The sequence below is a fragment of the Dendropsophus ebraccatus genome, chromosome 3, assembly GCF_027789765.1.
Source record: "Dendropsophus ebraccatus isolate aDenEbr1 chromosome 3, aDenEbr1.pat, whole genome shotgun sequence".
NCBI lineage: Eukaryota > Metazoa > Chordata > Amphibia > Anura > Hylidae > Dendropsophus > Dendropsophus ebraccatus.
The window spans coordinates 134,829,492-134,847,688 of NC_091456.1; the positions used below are offsets into that span (position 1 = coordinate 134,829,492).

General features: G+C 41.4%; 1 protein-coding gene and 1 non-coding gene across 3 annotated transcripts in view; one reads left to right on the forward strand and one right to left on the reverse strand.

Annotated features, from left to right (window-relative positions):
* The window catches only part of ADAMTS6 (ADAM metallopeptidase with thrombospondin type 1 motif 6), a 204,936-nt gene that overhangs the window by 35,383 nt on the left and 151,356 nt on the right, over window positions 1–18,197 (reverse strand). For both annotated transcript variants that reach the window (XM_069962724.1, XM_069962722.1), the window contains exons 15-19: window positions 11,791–11,924; window positions 10,689–10,812; window positions 9,466–9,546; window positions 7,418–7,581; window positions 6,595–6,733 (exon numbers count right to left, since the gene is read on the reverse strand). In XM_069962724.1, coding sequence (XP_069818825.1) covers window positions 6,595–6,733; window positions 7,418–7,581; window positions 9,466–9,546; window positions 10,689–10,812; window positions 11,791–11,924 — 642 coding nt within the window. The remainder of the gene's footprint in view (window positions 1–6,594; window positions 6,734–7,417; window positions 7,582–9,465; window positions 9,547–10,688; window positions 10,813–11,790; window positions 11,925–18,197) is intronic.
* Window positions 1,038–1,223, forward strand: LOC138787671 (U2 spliceosomal RNA). Its single transcript, XR_011362430.1, has one exon. It is a non-coding gene; the product is annotated as a U2 spliceosomal RNA (small nuclear RNA).

Sequence of the window (18,197 nt, forward strand, 5' to 3'; positions counted from 1 at the left end):
GGATTTGAAGACAAGCAATATAATAGAGACTAAAATAAGAAATGGAATGGTTCTGAAAAGTTGCTCTACGCTTTATGTAGATTCAGCTTATAAAGAAACTGTAAAGTGGTGACCAATTGTGGCCATAAATTTTTTGGTGTTCCAAAATATTAGACCAAAATTAAAATGGAGATATTTACAACATCCTGTTACCTGATAGGAGCTACATAATAATGACATGTTTTAAAAACTATATTTTTGTATAGCTACAGATGCTGACTATTGAGACAGCATGCAAAATTAAACCATAAATTGTAAAATACCAATAAACTGAAAACCACCCCCTACATCATAGACAAAAGACTGAAGTCAGAAAGCAATGGCTTAAAGTGGTTTTCCAGAAAAACTCAATAGTTTACTATGTGCCATAAGAAGAAGCATACTTACCTTCCCTGCCTCACTGGCTGTGCATATATGCAAACTTCCGGTCTCCATTACCTTGCTGTTTTTTTATCTGATTGTGTCATCTCACTCTGCTCTGTGATTGGCTGAGTGGAATGTCAAAACAAAAAGCAAGAACAGCACAGGTGCAGTGACCAGATAACCTGAGTAGTGCAGCGCTAGGGAAGTAGGGAAGGTAGGTATGCATTCTTCCATTGTTCTATGGCACGGGGTGGGGGTGGGGGGAATAAACCACTGAGTTTTTCCTAAACAACCCCATTCAAAATGTCTGCTATTAGTACTATAAGATTGGGATTGATTACCGATACAGCTCACCTATTGTCCTAAAAAATATTTCAGCCATTAGCCAGCTGTCTGGTGGTCACAACATTAAGAGTCAAAACAAACAAAGCTTCAATTGCATATAGAACAAGGCTAATCTGTAATACCCCCAAACAGTCGGCTCTTCTTAAGACACCGTATTATCCCAGCTCAGTATTTTGCCAAAGGTCATACTAGCAAAACAAATAAAGAATTCCTCCAGACCCATGTGCTTTTAAGAAAACAACACAATGCGGCAGAGTCTTAAGAGCTAGATTCTCATGTTTGTTACATATATCACTTCACGGCTTTTTGGCTAAGATCATGTGTAGTATCTGTTCATATCAGTTTAATATCTGATACATCTCCTATCTGGGGACCATATATTAAATGGATTTTTGGAACAGGAAGACAGAAAAAGAGCTTGTCCACTCGAGGCATTGACCTGGTATTGCAGTGCTTCCACATGAATTGGGGAGAAATAACCAAAACAAGTACATGATCTGCCCTTTACTTACAGTAGAAACAGAAACAGCTTTTAGCACATATTCTGCTATCAATTACCTTATCACTTTACTAAATCAATTATCCTATTTCCAAACTACCCCCTCTATAGGCTATCCTGAATGCAGAAACCAGACTCATCTATTTGTCCAGCCTCTACACCAATGCTCCCACATTCAGTTGCCAGTCACTATAATAGATGCCTATTTGTAGTGAGCCCCCGGATGGTGTTATAGCGGTGGGGCGGCCGGTCACTTGCTAGATGGAAGTGTGACACCACTCCTGTGGAGAATGGCCGAGATACAGCCGGACCTTAAGGTTTTGTCACGTGATGCCAGTGCTTGTGGGCACACAGGTGTTATGGCACGCATGCTTTTAAGGTGTAAGGTCGGTTGTACCCTTTTCTCCTGTGGTCGGTGTCCTGTCGGGTTGCTACCGGGTCCCTTGGGATAGTATGGCCAGAGTGGTTTAATGACCCGCCACCCACAGAAAGGGAAGATGTCCCAAAGTTGTGATGTATATGCTGTGTAGGTGGTAGTGAATAATCACAGACTCCGTGGATAACGTTGACTTGATTTACTATTGGCAAATGTGCAACAGGTGATACAGATGAGCTTGGATATACACTTGATACAATTCCAATAAATACTTGAACATAAAACCACCGGATCTGTGTGATAAGAGCTGAGTAAGATACAGTAGTGTTGTGCTGAGGTAGCGTAGTAGAGAGGAGGGTGCCGTGAGAGTCTCAAACCAAGTAGTAATGTGCTCTGCCGGGATGTTGGAGTATATAGAAGAATACTTTCAGAAGAAGAAGAAGAATGAGAAAACCTGTGCCTGTGTATTGACCTCTCTAGAGTCTTCACACCACCTTAAACCCACTAGCGTTGGCTGAACGGTACTAATAGGTGACACAGGCCCCAGACCTAGTTACCTGGGATGAGCAGAGTGCTGAGGGTTTCCTGGCTGCGAGATGGAGTTCATAGACTTTTACAGTAACTTTGCTCCACCCAGATCAGTTCCTAGCTCTTTTTTTAGTGGATACTGTCCTGCACTGTTGTTTCTCCTAGTCTACGGCATGGGTTGAGGTGATCTGTTGGCTAGTCCTCCCTGAGGGGCTAAATACTGCATCATGCAGGGTATAGGCACTGAGGGAGAAGTTTGTAACAGAGCACTGTCCTGCGACCTACCCATGCGGGATACTGACTAAGACTACTCCTCTTCTTTACGGGGGGACCTGGCAGAGGGCCAGGGCCCAGGTAGAACCACTGTGGAGAGCTATCTGGTCTGCATCCTTCCTCCACAGAATCTCGACTAAGACTCCCCCTTCACCCAAGGGACTAACTTCTTATTCAATCTTATCCAAAATACAATGTAAGAAAAAAATGGAGTGAAAGAAGAAAAAAAAAAAGAAAAAAAGAAGAGCAGAGAGAGAAGAGGTAATAGGAAAGAAGAAAGTAAAGATCCTACTGGTTCACAAATTCTGGTACACACAAACTCAATAACCCTTTGAGACACTTCAGCTGTGCAGCTTCCACACTTTAATACATAATATAGCGACATCTAGTGGTCATCTCTAAATACTACTTTGGCTGCAATAAGACCACAAAAAATACAGACTTTTGCGAAGGGTGTGAAGAACAGTAACACCCATAGTGGGACACCACATATTCACTATGGAATTTAATTTGAAGGGGATATCAAAGAATAGAAAAACAAAGTAAATTCCTCAGGTTGTGTGTGATATTACAACTTGACTCCATTCATTTAATGGAACTGAGCTGTATTACCACAAAAAACTGAGGACATGAAGGACAAGAAAAGTGCCATTTCTGAAAGAAAGCAGGCCCTTTAAATTCTTCACTCACACCCACAAAATGATTGCTGCCCCTCCATAATCTCCTCTCTCATCTCTGGCCACCACCCTTCCCATGCTCAATATTCTGAAGATAACTGAACAATAACACCTCCCATAATTTAAACTGCCCATTGCAGTCTCCAGGACTTCTCCTATGCTGCAGAAGTTCTCTGGAAGGCAATACCCTAGACAATCAGATCAGTTTTCAACATTAAAGGAGAAGTCCGGTCAAAATAGTTTTTTGATATGTTATTACTTATGGAAAGTTATACAAATTTCTAATGTACATTAATTATGGGAAATGCACATATAGGGCTATTTCCCTTAATTTAGTATATCATGGAGTGATACACTCCACTACACTGAACTACTGCTCCCATCATCTGCTCATAATATGAGCAGGTGATGGGAGCAGTAGATGGATTATCGCTATCACATGCCTGATGCCGCCGGGCGCAGGGGGAGCCGCTCATCACACAGGAGCGATCATGCCCCCTGCGCTCCCCCCTCCTCCTTCTTCCGGGGTTCGGTAAACTTCCCCCTATCCCACTGCTGACTCCCCGCCTGGCCGCCGCTCTCCGCTCTCACATACAGGCTCCCGGTGCTTTCTGGTGTTCGCACTGAACGTCCTCTCCCGCACATGCTGGCCAGGAAGCATCGGGAGCCTGTATGTGAGAGCGGGGAGCGGCGGCCAGGCGGGGAGTTACCAGTGGGATAGGGGGAAGTTTACCGGACCCCGGAGGAAGGAGGCATGATCGCTTCTGTGTGATGAACGGCTCCCCCTGCGCCCGGCGGCATCAGGCATGTGATAGCGATAATCCAGCTACTGCTCCCATCACTTGCTCATATTATGAGCAGATGATGGGAGCAGTAGTTCAGTGTATATAGTCCAGTCCAGTGCAGCGGATCGGCGGGCGGCGGCGGGAGTGTGGCGGATTGGCGATGATGGATCGGCAATGATGGAGATCAGCCCTGGTACTATTACCCCATCATGTGCTCATGCTATGAGCAGATGATGGGGGAATAGTACTGTCTATATGTGGCGGCAGCAGCACCGAGCAGGGAAGGAGGGGAGAAGGTAGATTCACCGGGACATCTCTCCCTCTCTGCTCGGTGCCCTTCTAATGTACTAATTGAATTAATTTATGGATTCCATAAATGTATTCATTCAATAAAGCATACTGTACACTACATTACATTACTTTACATAGACACCCATAGAAACAATAAAGTCCCATAGACTTCTACATATAGAGCGCCCCCTGCAGGACACATAGGAATTACACTGTTCGTTGTGACGTCACTGTTTCTGAGAGAATTCTAACACTCCATGATCTACTAAATTAAGGGAAATAGCCCTATATGTGCATTTCCCATAATTAATGTACATTAGAAATTTGTCTAACTTTCCATAAGTACCGTATTTTTCGCTTTATAAGAGGCACTTTTTTTCCTCCCAAAGTGGGAGGAAAAACTAAGTGCGTCCTATAAAGCGAAGACGGCTCCCAAGCAGTGCCGAGCACCGCATGGAAGCCGACCCGCCCACCCCCTGTATTGCCGCTCACTATACATATGCATAGTGAGCGTCCCTGAGCCATCCCCTCCGCCCGCCCCGCCCGCCCCCTCTATCCCTGCTCAGCTGAGCCGATCAGAAGCCCGGGAAAGTGCAATGAGCAGCACTTTCCTGGGCTCCTGATCGGCTAAGCGGCGATGGAGGGGGCCAGCTGGGCGGGCGGAGGGGATCGCTGTCCTACTCCCCTCTCCGCCGGCCCCAGCAGCTCTTCTCCCGACACTCCGGTCTCCCGTCATCCTCCAGGTACAGGCAGTGGGGTACAGAGACGCTGCCTGTGTCCCGGAAGTGTTGTGCAGTGGCAGTCTCTCTGTCCCCCGCTGCCTGTGCCGGAGGATGACGGGAGATCAGAGTGTCGGGAGAGGAGCTGCTGGGGCCGGCGGAGAGGTGAGTAGCCTGTTTGTTGTTTTTCTGGTCGCAGGGGGGATTGGATACTATGGGGGGCATTGTATGGGGGCATTGGCTACTATATGGGGGCACTGTATGGGGGCAATGGCTACCATGGGGGGCATTGTATGGGGGCATTGGCTACCATGAGGGGCATTGTATGGGGGCATTGGCTACCATGGGGGGCACTGTATGGGGGCATTGGCTACCATGGGGGGCACTGTATGGGGGCATTGGCTACCATGGGGGGGACTGTATGGGGGCATTGGCTACTATATGGGGGCACTGGCTACTATATGGGGGCATTGGCTACTATATGGGGGCACTGGCTACTATATGGGGGCACTGTATAGGGGCATTGGCTACTATATGGGGGCACTGTATGAGGGCATTGGCTACTATATGGGGGCACTGTATGGGGGCATTGGCTACTATATGGGGGCACTGTATGGGGGCATTGGCTACTATATGGAGCACTGTATGGGGGCATTGGCTACTATGTGGGGCACTATATGGGGGCATTGGCTACTATGTGGGGCACTATATGGGGGCATTGGCTACTATGTGGGGCACTATATGGGGGGATTGGCACCAATCACACTGCTGCTATCTCCAAACTGTAACAATGAGCAAAATATTTTTTTTTCTATTTTTTTCTATTTATCAAAAGGCGCATCCTATAAAGAGAAAAATACGGTAATAACATATCAAAAAATAATTTTGGCCAGACTTCTCCTTTAAGAGTTGTAAGCATGCCCTAAAAACACATCCTTTTAGGAAGGTCTTTAACATTTCCAATTAGTCTCAATTCCTTTTACCATCTTTTTTAGATACTATCTGAAGGCTGCTTCATGCAGTTTTTATGTGCACTGCCCAATTTATAAAAGATTAACCATGGTACAAATCTAGCACTTTTACTCTGTGCCCCCCTTTTTCCTCCCAGATTGTAAGTTCTTATAAGCAGGGTCTTCACTCTTGTTATGTGAATTGTTCATCCGTTACTGTAGTTACTGGGTAATATCTGAGAATAGCATTTCCTGAGTGTTGAGACAGAGATTAGTGGGGACCCAGGCACCACTACAGCATAAGTAATACGAAATATGGGAATCAGAAAGGGGAGATCAGTGGAGAGCTGGGCACCATTGAAGTGTAAGCAGTGGGAAATATGTTAGATGAGTAATACAAAATACAGCAACATGAGAAAGTGGAGATCAGTGGAGAGCTGGGCACCATAAGAAGGTAAGGAGTGGGAAATGGGTAGGATGAGTAATACAGAATAAGGGAATCCAAAGTGTAGATCAGTTGGGACCCGGGCACAATTGGAAGTTAAGTAGAAGGAAATGAGATGAGTAATGCTTTTTTTTTTTTTAACCCAATCCCTTCTTTAAATTTTATCCCACCAAACCATTCCTTCAAATTTATCCTCAGGACGGAGGATTGAGTAATGTATCAATAAAACATCTTGATGTCTAAATTACAACTGAAATAGCAGAAAAGACAGAGTGGCTGCAGTCATGACAATGTAACACCATACCTCCAGCACAGGTGGCCGAACACTCAGACCAGGGAAGGTGATGCCAAGAAAATCCTACTTCATTATCTCCACTGCCGGTACGAGTGATGGGGACATTGAATTTGTATCGTATTCCCATGTTCTGTTCTTGAAGCAGAATCTGGTAAAAAAAAGGATTATAAAAATATTTTAATAAAACTATAACTGTGTAGTGTCTAAACAGAGAAGTTACTATGTTATTCCAAAGCAGACGTTTTAGTAACTTTTACAACCATCTTCTTCTCTTTTTTTTAAACTGTTATCATTCTGTATATGCCTTGGTTCTTCTTAGCAAATTAAATTACCAAGTTAAGCAATTCCTAACTTAGCCAAAAGAATATCTCTAATGTACAAGTCAGTGAAATTTCTTGCTTGACTGACGGAGTAAGAGTAAGTTTACTGACCATATAAGGCCGGTTGTACAACTGCAAACATTAGCCTGGAAGTATTTGTCATGTTCACTATGGTAACAGAGCAATTGCAGCTAAAAAGAACAGAGATATTTCTGGATTCTCAAATACAATATTAGATCCTTAAGGGTCTCCAATGTCAGCATTGGCTGCTTTATCCCAAACATGAAATGACCCACTTACCGCCAGAACATACAAAGTCATAGCTAAGATTCCCTTTATTTTGGACAAAGATTAAGGTCGCTATATCTAAACCCAATGGAGTAGAGTATCACGTTGGCATCTTGTGCCAGCACCTGTAACCAGGTGCATATGTCCCTCCAACTCCTCTATAGCTATGGCCCAGTGGACAGGCAATCACATTTACAGAACTTCCATTCACAATGTTTTATTACCATTACTATCAGGCTTTCTGTTGTTGGTCCTAAGGCCTCTAGTGATTCTGGTTCATCAGCTGGGCGTTTGTAGTGAAATGCGGTTCCAGCGACATCAAACTTCCTTGGCCAGTCTATCGTCCAAGCACCATTGATGAAATAGTCATCGGCATCAGATTTCAGTGCTTAAACAAAAATGTTAGAATTGTTCAAAATGTTAGACTACTCTACAAAGAACAAAAAGAGCTGAAGATATGAAGATGATGAATTTTAGAGTAATCGCATTATGAAGGATTATATGCTCAGTGTATACTCCGCAGGGGGCTGTTATTGGCAATGTAAACTTAAAGAGGTTATCTGGGTAGCAAAAACGATGTTCTAAACAATCCCCCTTCCCAATACCACTCTATGTCTATCTTTTTTTTCTCATACTTATCTCCTCTGGACCTCTAAAATCTTCTTTGTGTCTACTCTGACAACACGCTGGATATAGATCAGCTTTTAGAAAAACCCAGGAATGGCAGCAGCTAGAAAGACGGGAGACTGCTCAAAATACTCAATGGGACAGGGTAAGGGCCCTATTCCACCGGACGATTATCGTTCAGATTATCGTTAAATCGTTCGAATCTAAACGATAATTGTTCGGTTGAAATGCAGTTAACGATTAACAACCGAATGAGAAATCGTTGATCGTTTTATAAGACCTGGACCTATTTTTATCGTTGCTCATTCGCAAAACGTTAGCAAATCGTTTGCATTCAATAAGACGTCGTTCGGTCGTTTGTAGTAGATACGAACGAAATAGCGAAGAAATAGCGAAGAAAAAACTATTGCAAATACGATCATAAGTAACGATTATCGTTCCATGGAAATGAGTGAACGTTTTCAGGTCTTTCGCAATAGCGGTCGTTTGAGATAGTTAATCGTTAACGATTATGCGAACGATAATCGTCCGGTGGAATAGGGCCCTAAGACCAGTTAGGTTTGGGAGCATTTCCTTTTTTAGCTCTTAGGTGGATAAACCCTTTAAGGATATTTATTAATGATTTTGGAGTTTTGGTGGAAAAACTGTCATATTTTTGTGCAAAAATGTTCAACTTCCTTTGTTTCGCATGCAAAAAAAAGGGGGCATTAGTACAAACATATACTGCGTTGTGACTTTTTAACACCAGTTTTCTAGTGAAAACATTGTTAAATCCCCCCCAAGGAGTCCATATGCTTTAGAGTAAAATTGTCAGAGCCTGCCACCTTCAGCAAGTATGGCGTGCTTAAGGAATGTGGTGGCCTTCTGGCCCTCCACCAATAAATGATTTGGTGGAGAGAGGGGTCAGGTGTGTTGTATTTTTAATGTCTGACCCTACTGTTCTTGGAAAGATAAGCCAGCATTAGAGCTGTCTGGCTGCAGCTTCTACCCTCCCCATAGAAGAAATATAAAATAGCAAGTAATTGTGAAGGGAAGGAGAGGAAGAGGGGTGAAAACAAAATTTATAGCAGAAGAAGTTAACGCTCCACTACTGGCAATAATGCAGTTGCATCGGCTGCAGACATATGCAAGCATAGTGTGGGGTGAGAGATAATGGTGTCCATATAGCCATCACTACTGATGAAGGGCATCAAAATATTGCTTTTATAACATGTAATCAATACAGTGTTTTTTTCCTCATACTATTAAAAAAGTCAGAACAATTACATTAACATCAACAACGTATAGACTTTTTGTGCTATAAAGTATGAGGTATTTTACAAGTGGATAAGAGGTAAACCTCCTAGTCAACCAAAGCCGATTATACAGTAAGAGTGCAGGGTGTATATCAGAATCAAGAATAAGTAATTAATAATTACATATTAATGTGGTAATAATAAGATTTTTTAGAATTTTGTAGCTTATCCTCTATTCTTTCCAGGACAGAGAATAGACTTCAGAATAGGTTTCATATAGAAACTGCCTGGCGGTCCAGCAATCCACTTGAATACACAAGTGTATTTAAGGACGATTTTAAAGGTGGCATGTAAATCCAACACTGATGAACTTATTGCGCCATACATACAGTTAGCAAGGCCAAACTTACCAATATAGTTCTTTGACATAGCAACTTCTTTAATTTCAATGTGAACAGAACCTCGTGGAATCTGAACGACTTCCATGTAGCCTAGAAGGCAAAAACTAGTCGGTTGTTACTAGAGTTTGAATCCAGAACTTTTATAACCTAGCCAGTTCATCTAATGATGACACATATCAAAAATTATTAAACAGGCTAAGAAGGTCACCTCATCAGGTGTGATAGGGAGTTAGGGGATGGATCCCCATTGAAATGTGAGACTTGCACCTATGAAAAATGTTATTCATATTCTGAGAATCAGTACATTTGGAGAATCATGTTAATTCCTAAACTCATACTTTCCTGAAAGTATATCTTATTTGTAATTGGGTTACAGGCAGCCGGCCCATCAAACTGACAAACATATCTGCATCAGCATTTGCATGGTAGGTCTTAAAAAAACCCTGTGCACTACGTAACAATCTAAAACAGATGAGGTAAATGAGTCTCCTGGAGTAATGTGCTTAAACCTCTTAAAATATCACTCCAAGCTAAAGACTGAAAATATTTTGATGGGGTTACTAATGAGCAAGAGAGTATAAATAATAGCAAATAACCAATGTGTTACACTATGCTCACTAATAAATGCCAAGGTATTAAGAATACATCCTGTTGAGTCATGGCTATATTTCTCCTCCATCTCTAAATAACACGAAGACATGTCCTGAAGAATTCTAGTTCTCAGACAGTCATGTGTTTCTTGTCCACAAGTCACAATCAAATCTGATCAGTGATCCAAGGGTGTAGACATTTCAGAATGCTAATGTGCCGACACTGTACCTATATTTACAATAATATATCGACTGCTAGTATACCATCCACATCTCTTTAAAAATGGGGCCCCAGACCCTCCAGCATGAAACCATTGCATACCATCTATACTTTCACTATACTATTGACCAAACAATCATGAGATCTAGGGAACTATAGGAGAGAACCTATTCATTCTACAGGGAAAAAATTCCTTCCCAAATCCGAATATGGAAATTAGAATAAGTCATTTAACTAACTCCTCTTCTGGGGTCTCACATAGTATTTGGTCAATATTCTAAGCCAAAACCTGGAGTGACCCATTCCTGGTTTTGGTTAAAAGTACGACGTGAATGCTGACCAAAATACTATGCTTCAAACCAAGGTGAAAAATCTTTAATGTACACACCATATAATTTATATCCCCTGTTACAGGTACTCACCTCCTCTAGGCAATGAATCGTTGAAGAACCCCTCTATTGCTTCACAGGTACTTCCATCTCCACCACAGACACGGCATCTATCTTCTTTGGCATCCGAGCCCAGAATGTTATCACAGCCGACATGCTACACAAGAGGAAATAAACATACAGCAAAGTAAGTTGACTAATGTTTGCACTCACAGGTGCAATTTTTACACTTTATTAGTCCTGCAGTTATGCAGTCTGAGAGTACACATTAGGGTCTTCTGGCATTTCTATACCACTACTATTGGTATGAGCAAATCACTATCTAGTGCACACAACCAGATGAGGCTCTACCTCTAGTTTGCTCAGCAGGAGTGTAATAATATTGGTTTGCACAAGGTGGAACCTCTACCAGGCCCAGAAGGAAAGGGGGACTCCGCCAATAATTTCAATAGCACCAGGAATCCAGGGTCTTAATTTCAACTTTCCAGTTGAAAACTTTGACAGAGCAGAGAATTCCTGCCCCCCTGCCCTGTCACACTTGTAAGTTAAATGGTACTTCAGACCTGAGCGATGAGGTCACTGCACTAAGCTCTTTGCACCAGGGCATATTCAGCAGGAAGATTAGTCAGTCACTCTCAGAGTGCATAGGGAGAGGTGAATTTCTATTTCTTTTCCATTGACACAAAGGAGCTACTATCAATGGAGGGAAAGTTGTACCTAAGTACTCTATGGGGGCATAAAAGTGTACTGCAACTGTGTGAGGAAAGAAGAACATTATTAATGTACAGGTGCACAAAGGGGAATATTACTGTACGGGGGATTAGGTCATAACTACTATGTGGAGCCATGTTTGGAGAAAATAATTACTGAGTGTGGACACAAAGGGAGGCATAATTACTAAGTTTGATCAGAAAAGAGAAGGAAGCATAACTACTGTGTGTGGTCACAAAAGGAAAAACTATTGACCCATTTATATATATATATATATATATATATATATATATATATATATATATATATATATTTTAGGAGCTTTTACTGGCTGCATAAGAAATTGACAGATAGTAAAATATTAGTGATCCTATTTTACGTGTGAGTTTTCTCACACTATTTCATACTTATCAGAATCAGTCACCTTGCACTCTCCATTGATGCAGATGTCCAGGGAGTCAGCGTTGCACCGAGTTCCATCAATAACAGCAGGGGCTCGTTCAGTGTAAAAATTATAGCCTTCAGCCAGACAGTTTAATGCACAAGATTTAACACCACCTGCGAGTGCAAATTGACACAGACATTAATATTTTATACACCGCCTGCTATATGTCGAGCCGAAAGGCACAAAGAGCACATAATGCATAATACACTTAAAAGAGAAGTCCGGCGAAAATTTTTATTAAGTATTGTATTGCCCCCCAAATGTTATACAAATAACCAATATACACTTGTTACAGGAAATGCTTATAAAGTGCTTTTTTCCCTGCACTTACTACTGCATCAAGGCTTCACTTCCTAGATAAAATGGTGATGTCACGACCCGATTCCCAGAGCTGTATGGGCTGTGGCTGCTGGAAAGGATGATGGCAGGGGGATGCTCAGTGTCTCTCCAGTGCCCTGTGTCCCTCAGTGTCCCCCTGCCATCATCCTCTCAAGCAGCCACAGCCCGCACAGCTCTGGGAGTCGGGTCGTGACATCACCATTTAACCAGGAAGTGAAGCCTTGATGCAGTAGTAAGTGCAGGGAAAAAAGCACTTTATAAGCATTTCCCGTAATAAGTGTATATTGGTTATCTGTATAAATTTTGGGGGGCAATACATTACCTTAATAAAAATTTTCGCTGGACTTCTCCTTTAATATAATAGCTTTATAATAACTTTCTCCAACAATCTTTCTTACACTTTGCTATATAGGTATTAGAAATTTTATATCAATAAAATATTACTGTGCACCTTCCCAAAGGACTGTTTTGTTTAAATAGTAACATTAAAGGGGTAATCCAGGATAAGAAGAAAACATATCTGCTTATAAAAGTAGTCTAAGGGGGAATTTGCCATTCCCTTGCCAACAAACAGGCCAAATTGCACAATGTTAGACCATAACATAAAGCTGTAAACAAATGTTCATTTTTAACACAATTTTATAGATTATTTATAAAAAGCTATGTAAAATTAGGCACCTTTCTAAATATATTACATCACTACAGTTGTTGCCTGCATTATAATCCAGAGCTGCAATAACAATTCTGCTAGTTTTTGAGCAGAGATCTCTTATTACTTTCAATTAAATTGATGTTTTTCTTAATCTTTTTATTTAGATTTTCAAATATTAAAAATAAACAAAACAACAGTTAGCATTTTACATATATCAGGTAATTACATTCATGAATAACAAATTATTCCTTCATATATTATCTATAAGGATCAATTCCTCTCACTGTCCCTGATATCTGTACTTTTAACATAAGGTTTTCTCGGGAGATGGGTTACATAGATTTACTATAGAGTCAGTCTCCTGCCGCAAGCAGTTAGATGGGAGACAAGCACTAAGCTCACTACTAACTACTTTATGGGGCACACAAGTGTACTACAACTGTGTGGGGAAAGATTATTGTATAGGGGACAAAGGAGAATATTATTGTATGAGGGAAACTAGGCCCAAATAGAGAAAATAATTACTGTGTTTGAACATAAAAGGAGGCCTAACTACTGTGAGTGGACACCCAACTTAGCTGAGTGCTTCTGCCAATTAGTGGTGGTCTCAGCACCCAGACCACAACTGATCAAAACTTGTGACAAGTCTCTGACATGTCAAATGTTTTTTAAGTGACACTGACACAATATTCTTCCTAAGACTGCCTTTGAGGGTCATATGTGATTCCCCTTAACTGATCATCTATATAATTAAAAAATATTATGGGCAACAATAAATCTAAATGAGTTGTACATGTTTAGTAAAAATATTTCTTCCAAAAACACCTATCCAGAGGTTGTCTGTGTTATTGCACCTAAGCCCTATTTACTTTCAGTCAGCTGAACTGCAATACCAGAAACAATCCATAGACAATGGTGGCACTGTCTTGGGAAACATTGTCATTATAGAGAATAATATCTGTTGTTTCATCTATTCACCTATAATATTCCTTTAAAAGATATACGTCTAACTGGCCATTATAAGATCATCCAGTTTTTACTGACTTTCCATCCTAACTTTATTGCATTTTGTAATCTGCTTCTCATCAGTTATACAAAAAAAACTGTAAAGCTTTAATCATGCCATAAAAGCAAAAGTAGATTCTTTCTGGGGAATAACAGTGCATTAGAATACTTAAAGGGGTACTCCAGAGGAAAAAAAAATTTTTTCAAATCAACTGGTGTCAGTAAGTTATATTAATTTGTAAATTACTTCTATTAAAAAAATACCTCAACCCTTCCAGTACTTATCTGCTGCAGTATGTCTTGTAGGAAGTGGTGTCTGACATGGTGCTCCCAGCTGCCACCATTGTCTGTGTCAGGAACTGCCTAGAGGACGAAAGGTTTTTTATGGGGACTTGCTACTGCTCTGGACAGTTCCTGAATATACGAATATACACAGGACTAGCCAGGTATCCCTTCGGGAAGGACCCAGCCGAGGGGTGGCTCCTGTAAGGAAACCACCAAAACCACCATATTAAGTGGCCCTATAGGTCAATGTGATGACAGGGGATAAACCAAGGCCACGTATCCATCCAGTTCCTGATAGAGGTGGCAGCAGAGGGCACTGTATCAAACTGGAAAGAATACACCATTTTCTGCAGGACATACAGCAGCTGATAAGTACTTGAAGACTTAAGATTTTATAATAGAAAACATTTACAAATTTCCATAACTTTCTGACACCAGTAGATTTTAATATTGTTTCCCAGAGTACCGCTTTAAGAATTCTAATGCACTTTTGATTAAAGTTTTAGTTTTTTTTTCCTTTTTTTTTTTTGTAAGACTGATGAGAAACAGATTACAAAATGCAATAACGTTAGGCTGGAATGTCAATAAAAACTGGAGTACCCCTTTAAAAACCATGGATTATATAATGTGCTGTCAATGTTCCTGCATAGATGAGTTCCCTGTGGGATGCATCAGGACAACTAAAATCTCTAGGGCCCTAATGTTATACCTGTATTAGGGCCACCAACTAGGATATGCCATTTAGAAGCACTGGTCACCTCCTTTTACATCCTATGACTTCCAAGAATAAAAGGATAAGAGAAGAAAAGTGATGATCGGGGTAACAAGCGCCATAAAAACATTTAGAATACTCTTCGGTCATAAAATTGTCTCAACTTTGACCAGGAATTACCCTGTATATGACAGGAGGGAGGAGATGACATACAAGACCATAATTCTGTCTCCCCATTTCCCCATGAATTACTGCATGTGAGCAGATATATTAACGTATCTATCCTTAGGTACAGGAAAATATTTTGCTAGGAATGCTAAGAATCTGTCTGAGTAGCTGACCATCAATGGCGGAACAGACTAAAAATATGACGACGGATGAAAGGGATGCGTGAAGAATCGTAGAAATGCTCATACGAGTGGTCAGCCATTCAGCCCTAAAGGGTCTCACAAGAGAAAAATTATTTCCATTTACAATACTTGTACCACCTGGAGATTCTCCCTTGTGGATGCTATGCTTGTTTCTTACCTCTTTTTTTTTTGCTTGAACACTATTTGTGGCATTATATTTAAGCCCTTTCTGTAACTGCATGAAATTACACACTTATCATCAAGCATCTCAAGCGTGTCCAAGATTTGCTCATCTCTACAGAAAATCACAGTGGTCCCACAGATGCTCAACTGAAGAGATAGGGGCCAGGAAAGTCTTAAGGTACCCATACACTTTATAACTTTGTTGGCCGTACTTGCAACTCTCAATGGGATCGGCTGTTGACATACATTGTATGGGGCTCTCCTTAAGCTCCACTGCATGACCACTTTGTTCTTGTAGAGTTGACTGCAGCTTAACCCATTCCTTACTGTGCCAAACGTTCCTCTGTATGGGGAGGACGGGAGAGCTATCCGATGGCCAAACGAAAGATATTGACAGTGTATGTCCACCTTTATACTCAGGAAACCAATGTTGGACATTTTTATCCATACGACATATTGCTTAGTCTTGAAAGAGTGAAAGAGTCCACATCTTCTTGCAGGAGTAAGAGGGAATAGTAGGGAGAGTCTATCCAGCATCAAACCAATTGTGACTTATGCTCCACTTCTCCAGTGAGAAATAGAATAGGTGAATTCCGTATTCATAGGGGTACGCACCATAAATATGAAGGATATACTTTTATTGATGCCTTCCAACACCAGCAATATAACCTGCAGTTTGATCCCTTACACAACTTTAATATTTTTTCATCAATCAAGAAATATTGTTCATTTTTAGATGATACCTAAGCCCAGGCTCGGTAAAACAAGCTCTAATTCTAAGTCTCTAATTAATTGTTCCTCCTCCCTAACAAATTCCTTACCCTATGGTGACCTGATGTGTCCTTTTTTGGACATCTGTTTCACCTCATGTCACCTCTTCCTCCAATATACCAGACACTGTAAGTCAATCAGTGTGTTTTATACAGACAGTATGCGTGACCTCAACCCACTAGACAAAGAATGTCACTTATGTAAACGCTATGGCTATAGCATTAATACGGAAAAATTCCAGCCGTCTATTTAAACGCAAGAGAACGGGAGAAGATGAATGCAAACTGTTGGCATCTGAAGCCCACATCTAATTTCAACTAGCAATGAACTGGTAGTAAGAAGACTGGGAGATTTACAAAGTCCTTGGCAATAATCCTATTTTCCAAGGTTGAAGGTGATAAACTCAGATTTTAGGGTGCACAGTCTTTCTTTATACATGATACTATTATTTATGATACTATTAGTTGTAAGGGGAGTTTATGCCGAGGGGGTATTGAATAAACTTGTCTTTAAACACTACATTACAATAGTCCAACTAAGTTGCAGGAAAAACATTTGAGGTCACATATAAAAGTGAGACTAGTTGTGACAACCAATAAAATGTTCACTGTTATAGAAAATCCTCCGCTAGAATGTTGTCTTGATAGCTATAGGTAACTCGGTCACTTTTTGCAATAAAAGAGGACGATCTGTTCTATTGCCCCATAACGTTTATAACCCTATTTGATACTTTTTCTTAGACTGTATTCACATCGGTTCCTTTACAAACCCTTCATCCCGATTTGCATCTAAATCCTAAATAAAATAGCACAGTGTATGTTGTTACTGTATGCATCTTTTATAAGCATCAATGGTGTATGTTCTGCCAGACACCATGACACATACTCAATGAAACCCACTATAGTGTATGAGACTTATTGGGCACTTTTGTATTTGTTATGATTTTCATTAATCTGCCCTTATAAAGTTGTTATTTTGGAACCTTGTAGTATTTTATGTTCATCCTGACATAGGGTAATTCTATACAGCCCAAATGGCAGCAGCAAGGGAGCACTGACCAGCAAGATTCACAGAGCTTTCACAAGGTTCAATCATCAGGAGGCTGAGCTGCACAAACGATTGCTGGATTGTTTGTGTGACCATTCAAATTAATTGTTACTGGCTGTAAATCACCATATTAGACACGGGAAAGTAAAACAGATAAGGATAATTTAAATGGCTGCACAACATATTTAATGACCCGATGAATGAGTGTTTGCTGGTTCGTTAGGTGATCGCTGGCTTACTTAAGGCCCTATTCCACGGAACGATTATCAGCCGTTACGGCCAATAATCGTCCCGTCGAATGCAACGATCAGCCGACATCGTTCATGTCGGCTGATCATTGCAGTTGTTCGTTTTTCAACATGTTGAAAAACAAACGACTGATACAGCAACGATCCGCTGCCGTCGCTTCATGGAATAGGAGCGTCGGCAGCAGGCGCTGCTGTATGCTATGGGCTGCCCGGACAATCTGGCGAATCACCAATCACCAGACAATCACCCAGGCAGTCCCCCCACAAAGTGCAAAAATAGTGAAAAAAAAAATAGCCAAGGTGTACGTGATTACACGGGACATAGGACACAAAGTTCCTTGGACCCAGTAGGGTGGAAAACAGACATTTGACAGTGGAACCAGCAGCAGTAATAGTACTGTATTGGACTCAGTATGGTTGAGAACAGACAATTGACGGAGGAGGAGGAGGCAGCAGCACTTGATTGCACCCAGCCCAGTATGGTTGAAAAGAGACTATTTGAGGAGGCGGCACCGCTTGTTTGCACCCAGCCCAGTATGGTTGAGAACAGACTATTTAAGGAGGAGGAGGAGGCAGTACCTGATTGTACCCAGGCCAGTATGGTTGAGAACAGACAATTGACGGAGGAGGAGGATGTTCAGCCTTGGAGTGGTGGCCTGGGAATGCTCGCTGATGATGTTGTTCAGCGCACTTTCCAGAACACGGACTAATGGGATGATGTTGTTGATCCCATAGTCATGCCTGCTCACAAACAGAGTCGCGTCCTCAAAAGGGATCAACAATTGTCAGGACAC